The 21,545-nt window shown below is 35.7% G+C and overlaps 1 protein-coding gene across 1 annotated transcript in view; it reads left to right on the top strand.

Moving 5' to 3' along the window:
- SCAI (suppressor of cancer cell invasion) overlaps positions 1–18,885 on the top strand; it is a 133,100-nt gene extending 114,215 nt beyond the window's left edge. Inside the window, exons 15-18 of the mRNA XM_021691496.1 lie at positions 3,140–3,212; positions 6,717–6,890; positions 7,075–7,175; positions 18,194–18,885. Of these exons, the coding sequence (XP_021547171.1) occupies positions 3,140–3,212; positions 6,717–6,890; positions 7,075–7,175; positions 18,194–18,340 (495 nt within the window). The 3' untranslated portion in view covers positions 18,341–18,885. The remainder of the gene's footprint in view (positions 1–3,139; positions 3,213–6,716; positions 6,891–7,074; positions 7,176–18,193) is intronic.
- Positions 18,886–21,545: the final 2,660 nt, after the last annotated feature.

Here is a 21,545-nt window from a genome sequence, read left to right as displayed (position 1 = left end):
CCAGAAGCCAACCTATGGCCAGCCTTGTAAGCAGGCAGTCAGGCTTGCAGTCAGGCTTGTTAGGCAACTCTCTCCACACAGTATGGGGGGGAGAAAAAAAGAAGAAGAGAAAGGTTGGTCAACAAGGGAAGCAAAGAAAAAGGAGACCTTGGGACATAAATAATAGCCATCTGCATTTTAACACTATCCAAGAACAAGATCATCATGGCCAAAGATCCAGAAGGCCATCTCTGCAGTGTAGATAAATGGCTCAAGCTGCCTTATCCGAAGAGTGGCCTTAATATCATTCAACTTACTCCCTTTGTTTTGATTGCAAGAAATTGCTAATTTACTTGTTTAATTTTTTATATTGATATTATATTCACAAATTCACAAAATCAAAAATTTTAAAAGGCTTATTATATCTCTTTATACCTCCCAGTCTCGATTCACTCAGTTACTCTCTTTCTCTCTATGGGTAATCACTGTTGTCTGTTTCTTGTTTATCCTTCTAGAATTTTTTTAACATATATATAAGCCAAAACAAATACATAGTCTTAGCTATATAAATGGCAGTTAACATGCTATATACAACTTCGTTTTCACTTAATGAGAAATGTTGGAGGGGCGCCTGGGTGGCTCAGTCAGTTAAGCGTCCCAACTCTTGATTTTGCCTCAGGTAATGATCTTAGGGTCATGAAATTGAGCCCCGTGTCGGGCTCCATGCTGGGCGTGGAGCCTGCTTAAGATTCTCTCCTTCTCCCTTTCCCCTCTGTGCCCCCTTCCACCCTGCTCTCTCTCTCAAAAAAAAAAAAAAAAAGTGTTGGAGATCTTTCCATATCCCTTCATAAAGAACTTCTTTGTTCTTTTTTTTTTTTTTAATAACTGCATAGTATTCCATTGTATGGTTGTGCCAGAATGTATTTTACCATTTTACTAATCAATCCCTTGTTGCTGGTCATTTGGTTGTTTCTAGTCTTTACTGTTACTACCAGTGCTGCAAGGAGTAGCTTAGGGCTTAATGTTATTCACAGGTTTGAGAATATATTGTTAGTATAAATTTTTAGTTGTAGAATTCCTGTGTTAATGGAATATAGATGCTGCCAAATTGTCTTCTAAAGAATTTGTTCCAATTTATACTCCTATCATCTACATATGAGTATTTGTTTCCCCATATTCTTGCCAACAGTGTATATTCTCAAACTTTTGGAAATTTTGTTAAACTGGTAGGTTAAAAAATTATATTGTAGCGTAGCTTTGATTTTATTTCTCTTATCAGTAATGTTAAGCATCTTTTTCATGTATTTGAGTTAGTTGTATTCCCTTTTCTGTGAATTCCCTGTTGTCTTCCACTCATTCTTCTATTGGATCGGTGGTCTTTTTCTTATGGATTTGGAGAAGCTCTTTCTATATTAAGGAGATTGATCTTTGTAATGTGCCTTGCAGATATTTTCCCCAATTCATCATTTCACTTTTGATTTAGCTTATGCTGTATTTTACTATGCACAAGCCTTTGATTTTGTAACTGGGTTTATTAATCTTTTTTTTTTAAGTTTCTTTATTTTTTAAGTAATCTCTACACCCAACATTGGGCTTGAACTTATGACCCAAGATCAAGTGTTGCTTGCTCTTCCAACTGAGCCAGCCAGCACCCCAGGGTTTATTAATCTTAATCATAATAGTTAGAAAGATCTCGGTTATAAAATAATAACACTTATTTTCTTATGTTTTCTTTCAGCACTTTTATTGCTTTTTTTTTTTACATTTAAATCTTTGATATATTTGGAATTATCCAAGTGTGTGGTGCAAAGTATGGAGCCAACTTTTTTCTATGATGGCTATCCAGTTTTTTCCCTACTAGATAGCCATCTAGCCATCAAATTTTCCTACTTTCTTAAAAATTTTTTTTTTTAAGATTTTATTTATTTATTTGAGAGAGAGAATGAGAGACAGCATGAGAGGGAAGAGGATCAGAGGGAGAAGCAGACCCCCCGCTGAGCAGGGAGCCCGATGCGGGACTCGATCCTGGGACTCCAGGATCATGACCTGAGCCGAAGGCAGTCGCTTAACCAACTGAGCCACCCAGGCGCCCCCTACTTTCTTAAAAATTTTATTTTATTAATTTATTTTAAGTAATCTCCACACCCAATGTGTGACTTGAACTCACGACTCTGAGATCAAGAGTCACATGCTCTTCCAACCAAGCCAGCCAGGCACTCCAAATTTTCCTACTTCCTAATTTGAACTATCATCTTTATCATATATACTGAAGTCCTGTCTGTTTGGGGGTCTAATTTTGGATTCTTTGTTCTCTTCCATTGGTCTTCTGCCTACTCTTATGCCAGTGCCACATATTTTTAGTTTGAGGCTTTAAAGTATGTTTCAATATCTCATGAATCTAGTTCCCTGTCTTTGTTCTTCTTTTTCAGAGTTTTCCTGGCTAATCTACTTTTTCCATATGAACTTTAGAATTATTTTTTTCAGTTGCAGGAAAAAATATCTGTGGCCATTTTTATTGAGGTTGGTTCAAATTTTAATAAATTAGTGTAATGATATCTTTAGAATGGGTTTCTCTCTAAGAACATATTGTGTCTTTCCATCCTTTAGAGAATGGATATCCTTAATCAGGCAAAGAGTGTTCTAGTTTGAGTATCAGCTTTAATTCTCACTGTAAATTAACATATTGACATTCTGGTTTTATACATCATTCTGTGTAAGCAGTTAATTTGATTCACAATGAGAAATGGTTGCAATCTTCTTTGATTACTCCCCAGTAAGTCAGGTTTTAGAGCCTGTAAGACGAAGAGCCAGATTCTAGAGCTTGGAAAATCCACCCTTGTAAATAATTGGCGTACATTGCCCATTGGGGTGGCCTTTTGGCAGATAGCCAGACGATCTTTCCCTATAACACCGCAACTATGTATATGCCTTTATTTTAAAAATAAATAGTTTACTTTTAGTAAACTTCATTATTATAAGAAAGTCTATTATCCTTAGTAGTTATACATGGATGGCAGTCTGTTCAGCTGTTATTGATGTTTCTGCATCTGCTTATGAGTAAAGGGGCCCTATATACACTGATGACGTGCTTTGGAAAATTACTGAGTAACTATCTTTGGTCAAATTTTTAATGAAAGTTTTAAATTCTTCTATGTTACAGAATTTCACAAACTTATTTGGACAGCCACTAGTCTGCTTGCTTTCTCCTACAGCATATCCAAAAGCTTTACAAGGTATGTTGTCATTACCTGTTATAAACACTGTCTGCATTTTGAATAATACTAATCTTTGTCTCCCCACCTATAATGATCACATGTTGATTTATAGTGCTTAATGTGGCAGGTGTCAGTCTGAAATAAACCGAGAAGTCTTGCCAACAACTAGACTTCTTTAATGCGCTGCCATTAGGTCTTGAGATAATTCTAAAAGAAATGATAAATCATCCCTGAGAAAGGGTGTTTTTGGTCCCTTACTGTTGGGGAACTCATGATTTGTGAATTTTAAAATTTGTTTTGCAGGTGTTTTTTGTTTTGTTTTGTTTTTGTTTTTGTTTTGGTGTGCGTGTCGCCCTTCATACAACATGATTTCCTGTATCTCTGGCTACATGTTTTAGGCATCTTTTTTTTTTTTTTAATATTTTATTTATTTATTTGACAGAGAGAGAGAGAGCACAAGCAGGGGAAGTGGCAGACGGAGGGAGAAGCAGGCTTCCCACCGAGCAGGGAGCCCGATGCGGTGCTTGATCCCAGGACCCTGGGATCATGACCTGAGCTGAAGGCAGCCACTTAACTGACTGAGCCACCCAGGCACCCCTATTTTAGGCTTCTTTTAAAACTATATGATTTCTGGTCTAGAAAAACTTCTCAGCCTATGCCTGAGAGTTAGGATAACCTTACTGGCACAACTTAAAGGGTTTCTTTTATTCACATTTTTACCTTGTTGTATTTTTACAATAAAAGCACCTATTTTCAGTGTGCTAGGGAGACAGTGTGTCCGGGTTATGGCTGTTTCTCAGATGGCTGAGAAATGAAAGACTGTCTTTAATACTTTGTCCGTGATAAGCAGCACGTAAAATAAAATCTAATTCCAACTCCCAGTCATTGAGCTAGGTAGAAACTAAACAAACCTTACCCGTGTTTTAGCAGTCCTTGTCACTGTTTCACCATCTCCCTGACTGAATAGTGCTGATGTCTCTCTGTGGGAGATAGCGTTTTACTGCTACTTCCCAGCCAGAAGCCCTGTCTACTGACATAGTTTGACACAGGAAGTGATGGTCAGCATTTGAAAGCCTGAGAGAAGCTGGAGACTTTTCACTGTTGTTTTAAGGTAAGTTTTGCTATTTAACAGGGAAAAAAAACCGTGTAGAAATATTACGTTCTTGTATCCAAAAGCCTAATTACTAAGGGATAGAACTTACCTTCAAACAACGGTAAAATTCTCCTGCTTTGAGGACTTTGTTAACCTCTTTCCTGTCATTTCTGGAGAAATGTAACCCCTTCCAATTACTTAGTGCTTTCTGCTGTCAATTTGTCCTATTAAGATGCAGCTTTATTTAAAATTGCATGAGCTAATGGGTTAATACCAAGATTATTTGTTCCGAAAGGCTTTATTGCATAGAGGGTAAAAACAGAGACTCTGGAGGTAAGCTGATTGAATTTGAATTCCGACTCAGCCACTGACTAGCTATGTGACCTTGGGAAGTTACATAGCCATTCTGTGCCTGTTTCTTTCCTATCAAATGGAGATAGTAATAGTACTTCCTCGTTAAATAATTTTGGGTATATAGTAAGTATTCAATATGTGCTAACTCATTTTTTAATGGTCATTATTATTAATGCTTATTATCACACTTAGTTGTAGTATACACCCTTAACACTTTTTAGTCCAGTATCATATCTTTGTGCTAGAAAGCTTAGACGTCTAATTCCTTAAATATGGCCCATCGGAGCACAAAGCTAGCAGATACTTAAATTTTGGGATGTCTAATTAGGTTCCTGCACCTCTAGTAACTAAAGTCTCCAGTTCTCCGTTGAACCACGAGTTACATCATCTGTACAACAAACATTTATTCAGCATTTATTTATCAGGTTCTGTGCTGGGCGCTGGAGTTAACACTCTGACCAGACAAACACAGTATGTTCCTCACAGAGCCAAATGTCTAGCCAAAGATACAGACAACCTAAGAGGCATTTCTTATAGGTGCTATTAGTGGTTCATAGAAGGAAGCATATGGAACATGTAAGAGGAACTCCTGAGCAGCCCTTGCCGGTGAAGAAAATGGATAAAAAGATGTCAGAGTGGAGTTGAAGGTTATATAGAATTATATGGAGCTGGGACATGGTTAACAAGAGTGTTCTAGCAGAGCAATAGCATGTGAGCCCAGACATAAGAGCTCTGTGATGAGAGAGTTTATGGAACTTTTTTTTTTTAAGATTTTATTTTTAAGTAATTGTTACACCCAACGTGGGGCTTGAACTCACAACCCCAAGATCAAGAGTCATGTGCTCTACCCACTGAGCCAGCAGGTGCCCCAGTTTATGGAACATTTAGAGAAATTAAAGTACTTCCTGCTAGTGGAAGGATAGGGTGTGGGATTGTGTGACTGAATCATGAAAAACCTTTTAGGATTTGTGAAGAGATTAAAATGGAGGACAGTGGGGTGCCATCAAAAGATTGTGAACAGAAGAGTAGCATGGAAGAGCATTCATTAACCTTGTGGAGAATGGGTTGGAGAGGAGCATTGATGGAAATAGGGAGATGGTGGTGGCTTCAAAAGATACTAAGCCCAAAGAGCCAACAGGATTTGGTGATGGATTGGATATGAGGGAACAAGGGAGAGGAAGGAGGCAGAGGTGAACTTCCAGGTTTCTGGCTAAGATGCTGGTAGAAATGATGGTACTGCATAAGAAGCAGATTTGTAGAGAACAAAAGGGAAGAATTTGCTTTCAATTTCTGACAAGTTGGGTGTGAGGTTACCTTTGAAACTTAGGTTGAATATTGTAGTCTAGAGCAGCTCTGTTCAATAGAAAAATAATGTAAGTCACGTGTAATTTTGAATTTTCTAGTAGCCACCTTAAAAAAAGTTTAACAGGTGAAATTAATATATCTTTTTGTAGTGAGGCTCTGAAATCCTACGTATATTTTACATTTCACAGTGCACCTCACTTTGGACCAGTCACATTTGAAGTATCCAGTAGCTACAGTTAGGACAGTGCAGTTCTAGACCGGGTGAGCTCGATCTAGGCTGCAGATAAGAGAACTGGGAATCAGTAGGCATGTAAGTGATAACTGAAATTGTGGGACTAGGTGAGATCAGCAATGTGTAGGGTCAAAGAGAGAAAATACTGATATTTAAGGGATAGGTGAGAAAGAGCAACTAACAAAAGGGAATGAAAAAGATGGCCAATTCTAGTACTCATCAGAGAATTTTATCATGAACCACCCATGTACTTGCCATATTTGGATAAAATTTGTTAGTTGGAGTGAAAAAGACAAAGGACTATGTTCCTTTTCCATTTCTCTTAAGTTTCCTATGCTCTCTCTTAAGTTTGTTCAGCAGAAAGCAGCGTACCTGGGATGTTTTTGTAGTTCCATGCAGAATCTACTTTATTGAATTATGTTTTAATGATACAGCTTTAATTTTGTATAATATCATTATATTAAAATATTCCTCAAATAGATCTCTTATCTTTTGCAGAACTGTTGTCTGTATATATATAACATGTTTGTTATTACAGATCAATCTCAACGAGGTAGCCTCTTCACTCTCTTTTTGAACAATCCTCTAATGGCCTTCCTATTTGTCTCTGGATTGTCAAGCATGCGCAGAGGCCTATGGGAAAAATGTCAAGAATATCTTCGAAAAATCAACCGTGATATTGCCCAGCTACTGACCCATTCACGTTCAATAGGTACCCTACTAATCTAACTGAACACTTAACATACTATAATGGTTTTATATTGTTGAAATTGTTTGAATTTTTAAAGGTATTTGTTGAAGGCAGGAAAGTTGAGAAGGTTTTCGAACTTTCTTCCCCTTTGAAATTAGTTTTTCTTTTAAGCATCTTTTTACTGTCATCTTTCTCCTCTTTGCAGATCAAGCATTTCTCCAGTTTTTTGGAGATGAATTTCTTCGCTTGCTTCTCACAAGATTTATCTTTTGTTCAGCCACCATGAGGATGCACAAGATTTTTCGGGTAGGCAAAGAATATTATTAAAGACCAGTTTTACCATTTTAGGTATTTAGGAATCATGTATTATATTTTATTAAATATACTGTATTAAATAAAATTTTAATAGACTCAAAATAATATTTACAAATTATTATGACATATAAAGATGACCCATATAAGGCACATCTGAATGCCAGTTTAAGAAGTAGAACATTGTCATTACCTTTTAGGCCCTTCCTGGATCCTATCTCTCTCTCAAATGAAATTAAAATCCTGAATTTTATAATTATCATTCATTTTTCTTTATAGCTTTGCCATATGTATTATTTATATTCCTACACAACATGTTGATGGATCCAAATTATATGTATTCTTCTACAGCTTGCTTTTTTTTCACCTACTATTATAGTCCTGAGATTGAGCCAAGTTGATGACAACTGTAACTTTCATCCATTTGTTTTCAGTGTGCTATAGGATTCGATTGTTTGACTGTATATCAAAAATTTCTTGTCCATTCTACTGATAATGGATATTTAGGTTGTTTCCATTTTATTATTATTATAAACAATGCCACTGTGAAATCTTCTATCAGTTACCTGGTACACATGTATAAGATTTTCTATACTGGGATGTGAGGTCAGATTATATAAGCATCTTCCAACTTTACTAGGTAATGCCAAATGTTTTGCAAAGTGGTTCTATCAATTTACACTCACTAGTAGTGTGTAAGAGTTACTTTTGCTCTAATCCTCACCACTTGTTGCAGTCTTACTTTATATCATGTGACTCTAATGGGTATAAATTAGTAGTTCATTGTGGTTTTAATTTTTATTTCTGAAATTGCTTTTAGGTTGAGTAACTTTTCATGTTTTATTCTTTGTTCCTCTTTGTGAAGAGTGTGTTCAAATCTTTTGTCCATTTTGCTCTTAAGTGATTTGGTTTTTTCTGTGAATTCATATAACTACGTAACACTGTTTATTGAGGTTTTAAAAATTTCAGCCATTACATTTTTCATTTCTATAAGTAACATTTGGTTCTTTTTCAAATATGCCTGAACATTTTTTAAAGAATTCATTTATTTACTTGGGGGGGGGGGGAAGAGCAGAGAGAAACCAGAAGGAGAGAGAATCTCCAGCAGACTCCGCATTGAATGTGGAGCCTGATGCAGGGCTCAGTCTCATGACCCTGAGATCCTGACCTGAGCTGAAACCAAGAGTTGGATACTTAACCAACTGAGCCACCCAGGCACCCCTATGCCTGAACATTTTTAAGTCTCTTGTACTTTGTTTAAAAATAGGATGATTTTTTTTCCATTTTATTATGGTAATTTTAAATATGAAAGAATTGTACAATGAATATCCATATACACACTAGCTAGATTCTGCAGCTAACATTTTGATATATTTGTTTTGGTACATTTATCCATTCCTCCTTTCATTCATCAGTTTATCTCATTTTGTGATGCATTTTGAAATAAATGGTGGACATCAATAGATTTTACCCCTCAACACTTCATCATACATATAAATAACTATACACACACACACTTTTTAAAATTTTTTATTTTATTATATTATGTTAATTACCATACATTACATCATTAGTTTTTGATGTAGTGTTCCATGATTCATTGTTTGCATATAACACCCAGTGCTCCATTCAATACGTGCCCTCTTTAATACCCATCACCAGGCTAACCCATCCCCTGACCCTCCTCCCCTCTAGAACCCTGAGTTTGTTTCTCAGAGTCCATAGTCTCTCATGGTTCATCTCCCCACTTCTTTTTTTTTTAATGTGAAGTTCGTATACAGTGAAGTGCACAAAACTAACATGTGCCATTAGGTGAGTTTTGACAAATACATACACCCGTGTATCAAGTTATACAACATAGCATCATTCCAGAAAATTCTCTCTAAACCCTTTTCCAGTCAGTCCAGTACCCATTACCCCAGAGGCAATGCTATTTTTTATTATTTTCACTATAGCTTAGTTTCACCTATTCATGAACTTGAATTATACAGTGTGTACGCCTTTGTGTAAACCTTCTTTGACCAAGCATGTTGTTCTTTTTTTTTTTAAGATTTTATTTATTTGACAGAGAGAGACACAGTGAGAGAGGGAACACAAGCAGGGGGAGTGGGAGAGGGAGAAGCAGGCTTCCCGCGGAACAGGGAGCCCGATGCGGGGCTCGATCCCGGGACCCTGGGATCATGACCCGAGCCGAAGGCAGACGCTTAACGACTGAGCCACCCAGGCACCCCCAAGCATGTTGTTCTTGAGATTCATCCATGTTTCATATAAAAGGAGCTCATTCCTCTTTATTACTGAGTAGTAGTAGTCCCTTGTCTGAATATACCACAGTTTAATTTAGGCCTTCTCCTTTTGATGAACACCTGGGCAGTTTTAAATTTTTGACTACTGTAAATGAACTGGCTGTGAACATTCTTGTACAAGTCTGCTCAGACATATATTTTGAATTTTTTTGGTCATAGGGTAGGTATGTGTTTAGTGTTATCATAAACTGCCATTTCTCAGAGTATTTGTACTATTTTATGTTTCTAGCAACAGTGTATGAAAGTTTCTCTATATCCTTGCAACATTTGGTGTTGTCAGTCTTTTAAATTTCAACCATTTTTGTGAATATATTTTTAAAGATTTTTATTTATTTAAGAGAGAATGAGCATGAGTGGGGGAGGGGCAGAGGGAGAACCAGACTCCCTGCTGAGTAGGGAACCCAATGTGGGGCTTAATTCCAGGACCCCAGGATCACGACCCGAGCCGAAGGCAGATGCCCAACTGACTGAGCCACCAGGCACCCCCATTTTTATGAATTTATAGTGTTATCTCATTGTAGTTTCAATTTGCATTTCACTGAATAATGTGATGTTAGACATCTTTTCATGTGCTTCTCAACTATATTTTATTGCATTCTGTGGCTTACCTTTCTCTTTTCTTGAACAGTGGCTTTTCTTAACAGTTGCTTTTAAATTCTTGATGAAGTTTCAACTAACCAATTTTTTTCTTTTGTGGTTTGTGTTTTATCCAAGAAATTTTCACCTATTCCAAAGTTACAAAGATTTTTTCCAAGTTTTCTTCTAGAAGTTTTATAGCTTTAGCTTTTTTACATTTAGGTCTATGATGTATCTTGAGTTATTTTTGTTTACAGTGTAAGGTAAGGGTTAATGGTTTTTTCTTTCATATGGTTATGAAATTATTTTAGTATCATTGAAATGGTTATCCTTTTCTCTTTGAATTACTTTTGTAACGTTTTTGAAAATCTGTCAACCATATATGTATAGAGATATTTCTAGACTCTAAATTCTGTTTCATTGACCAATGGCATTTTTCTCCAATACACTGCTGCCTTAATTATTCCAGTTTTTTTTTTTTGATTGATTATTCCAGTTTTATAGTAAGTCTTAAAATCCTGTAGTGTGAGTCCCCCTAAAATTTAAGTGTTTTGGTTATTCTGGGTCCTTTCTATGTGAAATTTAGCAGCAATTTCACATTTTGATTGGGATTGCACTTAATCTATGTAACCAATCTATGGAGAATTGTATTTTAATAATATTGAGTCAATCAATGACTATGGTGTATTTCCCCATTTATTTAGGTCTTCAGTTTCTCTCAGCAGTGTTTTGTGATTCTCATCTTATAGGTGTTATATGTATCTTAATAAATTTATTCCTGAGTATTTCAATTTTAGAGAGGCATTATAAATAGAATTATATTTTTATTTCATATTCTAATTATTAGTTGCTAATACACAGAAATACTGCTGTTTTTAAAATTGACCTTGTTTCCTTGCAGTCTTCCTAAATTGAAATGTTAGTTCTGCTAGCTTTTTTTATACATTCCTTAAGATTTTGTATGTACATAATCATGTCATTTTCAAACAAAATAGTTTTTACTTCATCCTTTCCAATCTCTATGTCTTTTATTATGGTGGGGTTTTGTTTGTTTTGTTTTTGCTTTTGTACTTTATTTCAAGGTTAGGTCTTCTGGTAAAATGTTGAATAGAACTAGTGAGAATGGACATCCTCGCCTTGTTCCTGGGTTTTGGGGAAAAATATTTAATCTTTTACCATAAATTAGGTGTTGACTGTTGGTTTTTCATAGATGTCCTGTTTCAGGTTGACTGAGCTCCTTTCTGTTCCTAATCTGTTGAGATTTTTTTTTTTATCAGTAATAGGTATGGAAGATTGTCAAATACTTTTTTTCTTCATTAAATGATCTAATAAATATTAATTCTATTAACACGGTGAATAGCATTGGTTGATTTTTCTAACAGTAAGTTGAGCCTTGTATATCTGGGTTAATTGTATTTTGTGGTCATGTATTATCCTTTTGCATTGCTGGATTCAATTTGCTAGTATTTCCTTATGGATCTTTACATCTTTTGTTATGAGTGAGTATGGGACTTAATTTTCTATTCTTATAATGTCTTCGTCTGGTTTTGTTATCAGGGTATTGCTGACTTCATAAATTGAGTTGGGATGTGTTTCATTCTCTTCTACTTCTTATAGTTTCTTTAGGGTTGGTATTATTTCTTCCTTGAAAGGTTGATAGCATTCACTAGTAAAGCATCTAGACATGGAGTTTTCCTTTTTGGAAGTTTTCAAATTTTGAGTTCAACTTCAAAGGCTTTTCATGTTTTCTGTTTTTCTTAGTCAATTTTGATCATTTGTGTCTTACAAGTTCATTTGTCTAATTTATTGCAAAACATTGTCCATAATATTCCATTATCCTTTTAATCCATATAGGCTCTCCAGTGATCTTTTATCCTCATGTTGGTAATATTTCCTGTCTTGTTTTTTCTTTCTCAGTCTAGCTAAAAGTCTGTTAATCTTAGTGATCTTTCCAAATAAACAACATTTGCTTTCATTGACTTTTTTTTTACTGTTGTTCATCTCTTTATAATCTATTTCCATATATACTTTATTGTTTCTCTTCTTTTTAATTACAGTTGACTTTTAAACAACACAGGTTTGAACACTCAGGTCCACTTATCTGTGAATTTTTTTATATAGTACAGTACTGTGAATGTATTTTCTCTTCCTAATGATTTTTTTTTTTTAAGATTTTATTTATTTATTTGACAGAGAGAGAGAGAGACAGCTAGAGAGGGAACACAAGCAGGGGGAGTGGGAGAGGGAGAAGCAGGCTTCCCGCCGGGCAGGGAGCCCGATGTGGGGCTCGATCCCAGGACCCTGGGATCATGACCTGAGCCGAAGGCAGACGCTGAACGACTGAGCCACCCAGGCGCCCCCCTAATGATTTTCTTAATAACATTTGCTTTTCTCTAATTTACTTTATTGTAAGAATATAGTACATAATACATATACATATAAAATATGTGTTAATTGGCTCTTTCTGTTATCAGTAATGCTTCCCAGTCAACAGTAGGCTCTTGGTTAATTTTGGGGAGTCTAAAGTTATATATGGATTTTTTTTTAAGATTTTATTTTTAAGTAATCTCTACATTCAACATGGGGCTCGAACATACAGCCCCAAGATCAAGAGTCGCATGCTCCACCGACTGAGCCAGCCCAGTGCCCCATAAAGTTATATGTGGATTTTCACCGGTGCTGGGGCTGGCACTCCAAACCCCCATCCCCGCATTGTTCAAGGGTCAGCTGTACTTTGATTTTAATTTTCTCTTTTAATTCCTATATTGTTAAGCTTAGACCTAACAACTTTTTTCTCTTCTAATATAAGCACTTTCAATTAAGCACTGCCTTAATATGATTTAAATAATTGAAATTTATTTAAGATTCTCTCTCTGCCCCTTTCCGACCTCATGCTTTCTCCCATTCTCTCTCTTTGTAAAAAAAAAAAAAAAAAAAAAGGGGAGAGGCGCCTGGCTGGCTCAGTCCTTAAGCTCTGCCTTTGGCTCGGGTCATGATCCCCAGGCTCCGCGGGGGGCCTGCTTCTCCCTCTCCCACTCCCCCTGCTTGTGTTCCCTCTCTCGCTGTGTGTCTCTCTGTCAAATAAATAAATAAAATCCTAAAAAAAAAAAGGAGTTATGTATAAATGTCAGTTTGTTCAATTTGCTACTGAACTATTTTGAACAGTGTTCTGTATTCTTACTGATTTTTTTGTCTGCTTGTTCCATCCCTGACAGAGGAGTATCTAAACCTGTAATTATAATTATGAATTGGTTAATTTCTCATTTCAGTTCTCATTTTTCTTTGTGCATTTTGAAGCTGTTATTGAGTTCACACATACTTAGGGTTGTTCTGTCTTCTTGTTGAAATTACCCATTCATTTATGAAATATCTATTACGTGTGGCAATATTCCTGGATCTGCAATCTATTTGATTGATATTAATATAACCATACCTGTTTTCTTCTGGTTTGTGTTTGCACAGCAAATCTTTTTTCACCCTTTCACTTTTAACCTATGGTTCTCCTTATACTTAAAATGGATTTCTTTTCTTTTCTTCTTCTTTTTTTTTTTTTTTTAAGATTTTATATATTTATTTGAAAGAGAGCATGGGGCGGGGGGCAGAGAGGCAGAGGGAGAAGCAGACTCCCCGCTGAGCAGGGAACCAGATGCCGATGCCGGGCTCAACCCCAGGACCCTGGGATCGAGCCCTTCATCGGGCTCCCTGCTGAGCAGAGAGCCTGCTTCTCCCTTTCCCTCTGCCTGACGCTCTGCCTACTTGTGCTCTCTATCTGTCTGTCAAATAAATAAATAAAAAATATCTTTAAAAAAAAAACACAGTTTGATTTAAATATACTATTATTTGTTATCTATTTGTCCTGGCTGTGGTTTGTACCTTTTTTCTTTCTCTGCTTTCATCTTCATTTGAATTAATGGAGGTTTTGTTTTGTTTTGGTTTAGAATTTTATTTTAACAATGGTATTGATTTACCTCTATATGTTGTTTTACTTATTAATATGACTTCACATTTAATATAATTGTCTTATAACAGTATACCTTTATATTCTCCCTCCCAACTCTGTACATTTGACTTTTATGAATCGGTATATACTAAATGATACTTTGTGGTTAGCATAGCATTAAACAGTCAATGAATGATCTTTTAAAAAACTTTTTAAATGATGGGGCACCTGGGTGGCTCATTTGGTTAAGTGTCTGCCTTCGGCTCAGGTCATGATCTCAGGGTCCTGGGATTGAGCCCTGTATTGGGCTCCCTGCTCCGCGGGAAGCCTGCTTCTCCCTCTCCCTCTCCCTCTGTGCCTCGCCCCACTCGTGCTCTCTCGCTCTCTATCTCAAGTAAATAAAATCTTTTTAAAATTTGCCGCTCTTTATTTCTTCCTGTATTTAATTTTCCGTCTGCTATCATTTTTCTTACTATAGAATCTTTTATCATTTCCTAGAGTGCAAATCTGGTGGTAATTCTTTCATTATTTATTTCTCTGAAACAGTCTTTATTTCACTCTGATTTTTTTTTTTTGAACCATAGGTTATTTAAGAATATGTTGTTTTGTAGCTAAATATGTAAGTTATTGGGGCACCTGGGAGGCTCAGTCTGTTGAGTGTCCGACTCTTGATTTCAGCTCAGGTCATAATCTCGGTTGTGAGATCGAGCCCCCCATTGGGCTCCGTGCTCAAGGCAGAGTCTGCTTGAGAGGCTCTTCTCCCTCTCCATCTGCCCCTCCCCCTGCTCGCTCGCTCTCTCTCTCACATAATAAATATTTTTTAAAAATATAAAAAATAAATATTTGAATTATCTTTATCTTACTGACTTCTAAGCTAATTCCTTTGTGGTCAGATAATATACCTTGTATGGCTTAAATCCTTTTAACTTATTGAAACTTGTTTTATCATCCAGATGTCATCTATCATGGTAAATGTTCCACAGATACTTTCAATAAACATACATGCTAGTAATGTCATAACATCAGATAAAGAGTTTTATAAATGTCTTTTAGATAACCTTGACTTATAATGTTATTCATCATGGTTTTTATATCTTTACTGATTTTCTGAATACTTGTTCTGTCAATTATCGTGATGTGTAATGTGTCTTTTCATTTTTCTCTGGGTATTTTTAAGATTTGTTCTTCATATTATTTCCTATAATTTGGTTATGATATACCTTGATAGGGTTTTCTTTTTTTTTTTTTTAATTAGAGTTCATTGATCATCTTGGATCTATGGAATATTTTTGGAATACTTCTGGTCATTTTTGTTCAGATATTTTTCTTCCTCCATTCTCTCTGGGACCTAGTTCCATATATATTAGACAGCCTGTTGTTAACCTCCACATCACTTCATGTGCCCTACATTTTTCCAAAAAAGTCTTTTTCTTTCTTTCTTTCTGTTTCAGTTTCTATTGCTGTGTCTTCAAGTTCACTGATGTTTTCTTCCTTAGTGTCTAAAATGCTGTTAATCCTATCCAGTTAGTTTTTCATTTCAGGAATTACATTTTTCTCATCTCTAGTTCTGTTTGGTTCTTTTAATATTTTCCATTTCCCTCCTCATTATGTTTTCCTTTGTGCTCTTGAATGTATGTGTAAGAGCTAAAGTCCTTGTCTGCTAATACTATATTCTCTATTATTTATAAGTTTGTGTTTATGATTTTTCCTACTGGTTAGGGCTCTCATATTCCTGATTTTTTATATGTCTAGTAATTTTCTCATAGAGTATGTACATTGTGAATTTCATGATGTTGAATTCTGGACTTTGTTGTCTTTCTTTGAAGAATATTGGACTTTATTGTAGCAGGGGTTTAATCAACTTGCAAATTCCTTTGACCTTCCTATGGCTTGTTTTTAAGCATTTTAGGGATAGATTTAGAGTAGTGTTAGCATACAAATGTAGGTTTATTTTGGCCCAATACTAAGAGACATAATTTTTCTGGGGTCTCTTTCATATGTCCTCTGTTTAAACAGATTTTCTCCACTCTAGGAAGTGTTTGGTCAGAACTCAAACATCTCTCAGCCCTGTGTGAGCTGAGAGAATTATTCACCGTATAATAGTCCCCCATTAGATCTTGTTTTTGGTTTTTTCTTTTTTTAGGGTTGTTGAACAGTTCTTTTTTTGTCTCTATGAGGACTATTTAGTATTTAGTGTGTTAAAACAAAATTTTGGTCTTTATAATTGTAATGAGTAATGCCTAAGGGCTGAAGAATGGTAGAAGTGATATTTGAATATATGAACTATCATGTGAGATGCATAGAAAAGCAGTAACTTATTTCTCCAGGAAATTTTAAATGAGTGACAAAATTATAGTCTATAAAAATTACCAAGGGGTACCTGGGTGGCTTAGTCGGTTAAGCGGCTGCCTTTGGCTCCGGTCATGATCCTGGGATTCTGGAATTGAGCCCTGCATCAGACTCCCTGCTTCTCTCTCTTTCCATGTCCCTCCCCCGTCACTCATCCCCACTCATGCTTTCTCTCTCTCTCTTTCTCAAATAAATAAAATCTTCATTATTTTTTTAAAGATTTTATTTATTTATTTGACACAGAGAGAGAGAGAGAGCACAAGCAGGGGAAGCAGCAGGGAGAGGGAGAAGCAGGCTCTCCATGAGTAGGGAGTCGGATGCAGGGCTCAATCCCAGGACCCTGGCATCATGACCTGAGCTGAAGGTAGAGGCTTAACCGTCTGAGCCACCCAGGCGCCCCTAAATAAAGTCTTAAAAAAAAAAAAAAAAGAAATTACCAAATAAAGAAGAATTTCCAAGTGAGAATACCTCATTTTTGAAACAGTCTCTTTCTTTTGCTTCTATGCAATTACAATTTTTTTTCTTTTTCCTTTACTGTTCCTTTTCTGTTTTTTTTTTTTTTCTTTCTTTCTGGTATTTCCCTTTTTAGGGACTCTTTTTTTTTTCACACTGTTTGCTAATATTCTTAGAAATCTTAGCCATTTTCATGACTTTAATATTTATCTCCATGCATATTATATCCGTCTTTACATATACTGCTCAAACCTGTCTTCTGAGATCGATCTGAATTTTCAAATTCCTTTTGAGGGGCAATTCTGTTTGTATTACCCTATTACTTCAAATAAAATATACCTAAAACCTGAAGCTTTTATTACTCTCTCCAAATCATTTCCTCTTGTACTTCTCTTTTTCTTTCAAATGGCTCCCAGCTCTTCTCTTACGTCATTTCTTCCTAAAATCTCACAGTCATCTTTGACACCTCCCTGTCCTATAATTAATTGCCAAGGCTCATTAATTTTTTTTAAAGATTTATTTATTTGAGAGCAAAAGAGAAAGAGAATGAGCAGTGGAGAGGGGTAGAGGGAGAGAGATAGAGAGGAAGAAGCAGACTCCCCACTGAGCAGGAAGCCTGATGTGGGGCTCAGTCCCAGGACCTGGAGATCATGACCTGAGCCAAAGGCAGGTGCTTAACTGACTAAGCCACCCAGGTGCCCCAGCCAAGGCTCATTAATTTGACTTTTTCAGTGCTTCTCATGTCTTTCCTCTCATTTTAATTTCTGCTGCAACATCTATTTATTCATTCATTTAGCCAAATACTTGTTGAAATCCTACATATGCTAGGACTTTCCCCTAAGTAGTTGGCATTATATGATTTCTACAATATAGCAGAGTACTCAAAAGTGGCAAGACCCAATAAATACTTGTAAAATAACTCACTGAATGAATATATTAGGTTGAACCGTATGAAACTGTAATTTTTGAAGGTCACAGTAGTCAAATATCAGCAATTTCCTGTGTTCAACAAGTACACTGCTATTAAGAATCATACTACTATGGGCGCCTGCGTCCCTCAGTCGGTTAAGCGTCTGCCTTCGGCTCAGGTCATGATCCCAGAGTCCTGGGATCGAGTCCCGTGTCGGGCTCCCTGCTCAGCGGGGAGTCTGCTTCTCCCTCTCCTGCTCCCCCTGTTTGTGCTCTCTCTTTCTATCTCTCTCTCTCTGACAAATAAATAAATAAAATCTTAAAAAAAAAAAACACCTAAAAAAAAAAATCATACTACTATGCAGAGAACTACATATTAAGTTATTCCTAATATTGTAATGTTAACAGTAATATTATTAATGTTGTATATAATTTCCTTCATTAAACTCTAAAACTTGACTTTTCTCTCCTTTGCCTACCAGGAAACACGAAACTATCCAGAATCATATCCCCAACTGCCAAGGGATGAAACAGTGGAGAACCCTCACCTCCAGAAGCACATTCTGGAATTAGCGTCCATTCTGGATGTTCGAAATGTGTTCCTTGAGAGTACCATAGATGACTATTAAAACAAAAATCCTCTTGTTGAAACAATTTTTCATTTGCCACAGATTTTACATGGTGCCGTTTTTTAATGTGATGACAGACACATAGTGGTGTTACTTAGTTTTAATTTTTTAATTTAAGGCCACCATTTTAAAAACAAACTGAAAAAATTGTTCAGACTTTTAGGGTAACTGTTTTAAAATACAGTCTTTCAAGTCTTTTAAAAAACTCAATTAATCTTGGAATTTTTACTTTTCGGTTTTGAAGTATGGCTACTTACCTCCAACATCTATCCCTACACACATATAGGCAATGTTCTCACCCTCAGAAGAGTAAATCATTTATTTTTATATAATGAAGAAAATCCAACTCTTATACTTGGACCTTAAATGTGTGGATTTAGAAAATATATCATTGTTCACAAAGATGAAACTAGCCAGCATGGACTATTAAAAATCAAGAACAGTCTTTCCATAATATTTCTTTTCATTCCAACTTAGTAGGTAGACAAATGTGTGATTCTTTGAAGCATAATCAAGACCATTTTTGAAATCATTTAATTCATTAAATCCTGTCATAATTTCAGAAACTGTATAGGATTGATTTGCATCTAAAAGTTAAATCTTTAATTGGAGTCTTAAGATGATAAATATCACTTGGAATGTGTGAGCCCTGTGTTATCATGAGATATGCTGGCATATTTTGCTTTCTTTGTAATCTGAATGCTAGAAATGAAAAAAAAAAAGACTTTTAAGTATTTCAGTCAAAAAATCAGATTGTTGGTTTCATAATACAATGTTTCCACAGGAATTCTATTTAATCTTAATTCATGATATCAGGTTTAAAGACTATCCAGGTTGAGGGCTGTGGCATAGAGTACAGAGATTATATAATCTTTTTGCCTAGTTCACGTTTATGAGATGTCAAAGTCAGAGATGTTATTAATTTTAGTTGGGGATAACTGAATTATTACTTAACCTAAAATGGAAGTAACTTTTGCATTGACAATTTGGAAATAAGATTTTTTTAAACTCCTGATATTTAATATTTCATATTCATGCACAAGTTTTTTTTTATTATTTTAAATAGGATTCCATATATAATATAAAGTTTTTTGTGTTTTTCTTCTCTGTCATCCCCTTCATAATTTCATAAACATTGTGACGATGCTTTGGGTTTTTTTCCCCCCTTCTTTTGACTCCACAGCATTCAAGTTCAGAAATCTATGAACCAAAAGCCCTTCTACCTAACTGTAGAATTTGTACAGGCTCACATTCTACCTCTGGCAGTCCCAGGGGAAATAAGGTGATTGCTTTTGGTGCCTCTTTCCTGTGTCCTTAGGGAAATTTTACTGTAATATTTTTAACTTGGTTTTCATTTCAGGCATAGGGAATTATTTGGGACTAAGTTATTCATATACCTGTTCCAATTTGCTGATTTTTCATCTGAAGTCTTGAAATTATTGTTCTTGGGTTTAGGGGACTTCGTGGTATTTCATTTTTTTTTTTTTTTTTTCATTATTTTGTTTGTTCTTTTAAACCTTGTTTCAGAAGCTTTGAAAACTTATCCTGAAGGATAAGTTTTCCTTTGCCTAGTGGGTTGTTTTTCTTTATCGGATAAAGACTGCTTTTCTTTTCTTCAGTACCTTTATAAACTTTGTGGCTTTCCTTTCATAACGGTGTTCACCTGGATTATAGCAATAGGCTGACCTCTTGTTTCAGTCCCCCTGAATTTCTGTGCCAGTAATGTACCTGACCTCACGTATTTTCCTCTCCTCTGATGCTTAAAATAGTATTTATTCTCCTGAGCTTTATTCTCACCTGTTTAGCATAAAGAACACTGGTCTGAGAACTAGGAGACCTGAGTTCTAATCCTGGCTTCCCTGGTAGCTAGCTTTATGCCCTTTGACAAGTGTATATAATATAATTATAGGTCCTATCCAGTTTTATGGTTCTATAATTGCAATCTTGATTTCCCACCCCCTGCCACCTGGAAAACTAGTTTTTCTGAGTTTACCATAGACATTTTCTTTTCTAAGTCATATTTAACTTGTTTTTGTTCACGAGAATATCTGAGTCTTGGTTACTGTAGAAGCTAATCTGGTGAAGAAATTAGAGCTTTTGTGATTAGAAACATGTTTGTCCAAGAACAAGGGGTCTTAGAAATCACGACGAGGGTTTAGATGATGACATTGTTACTTAAGCTGATAGTAGTGTAATTTCTTATTGGTGGTTAAAAATCTAAAGTGAGCCGAAGCGATCTTGAATCTTTAAGAAAGGAAAACTGTGGTAGAAAATTCTGTACCATTGTTTCATTCATGCCTTCAAGAAGACGTGGACTGAGCAAACTATACTCCAGATTTTGTTCTAGGCATTGGGAAAGCAAATGAATGAGACTTTAAAATCCTTGTCTTCATGAAGCTTATATTTTAGTAGGAGTCAGGCAGTGAACATAATAAAATTTATGTTAGAGAGTTCTAAGTTGTATGAAGAAAATTTAAAACATGGTAAGGGAAATGTTTTGATTGTTTTGGGGTGAAGAACAGTGTCTAAGTGAGTGATCAGGGTAAGCCTTAGTGAGAAGATTATATTTGTGCCATCAATTCATGTTTCTTTCTTTTTTTTTTACTTTTATTATGAAAATTTTAAGCATATGTAGCGTTTAATGAACCATCCTGTACCCATCACCAAGCTTCTACATTTTAAGACATTACTTTAAGCAAGGCATAAGAAGTGTAAAAGGACAATCACCCATGGGTATAGGCAAAGAATCTCTTTTTTCAGTGCATACCACTCCCCTTTATAAATATATAAATATTAAACCCTTTATTTATTTAATTTTAGAATTCATAGAAATTTAAACATTGGAACTAAGAACAAAGCAAAGCAAAGGGAAAAAAGCACTTCTTTGTTTTCAAATTGTACAAGCTCCCCCTGGAGATTCTGATACAGTCTCTCACCTCCCTTAAGAATCACTGCAAAAAAAAACAAGGTATAGGATTGCAAGAAGTCCCTTACACAGAGAACAGTGTTAATAAGCACAATGGAATTATTTTCTCTTTCTTTATCTGTATATTTCTGAAGGTGGTAAAGCAGCTACCCTACTTCTCAGAAGAGAAAGCTGAGACCCTAAAACACTGTAGGTTTATTCATAGTGGCAGAGCTAGAACTAAAACTCAAATCTCCTAACCTCAGCCCAGTCTTTCTGGTAGCTCAGGTTGCTTTCCAT

This window comes from Neomonachus schauinslandi, chromosome 13 (assembly GCF_002201575.2).
Source record: "Neomonachus schauinslandi chromosome 13, ASM220157v2, whole genome shotgun sequence".
NCBI classification, from domain to species: domain Eukaryota; kingdom Metazoa; phylum Chordata; class Mammalia; order Carnivora; family Phocidae; genus Neomonachus; species Neomonachus schauinslandi.
Note: the sequence above shows the minus strand (reverse complement) of the source record. Positions and strands in the feature narration are given on the sequence as shown.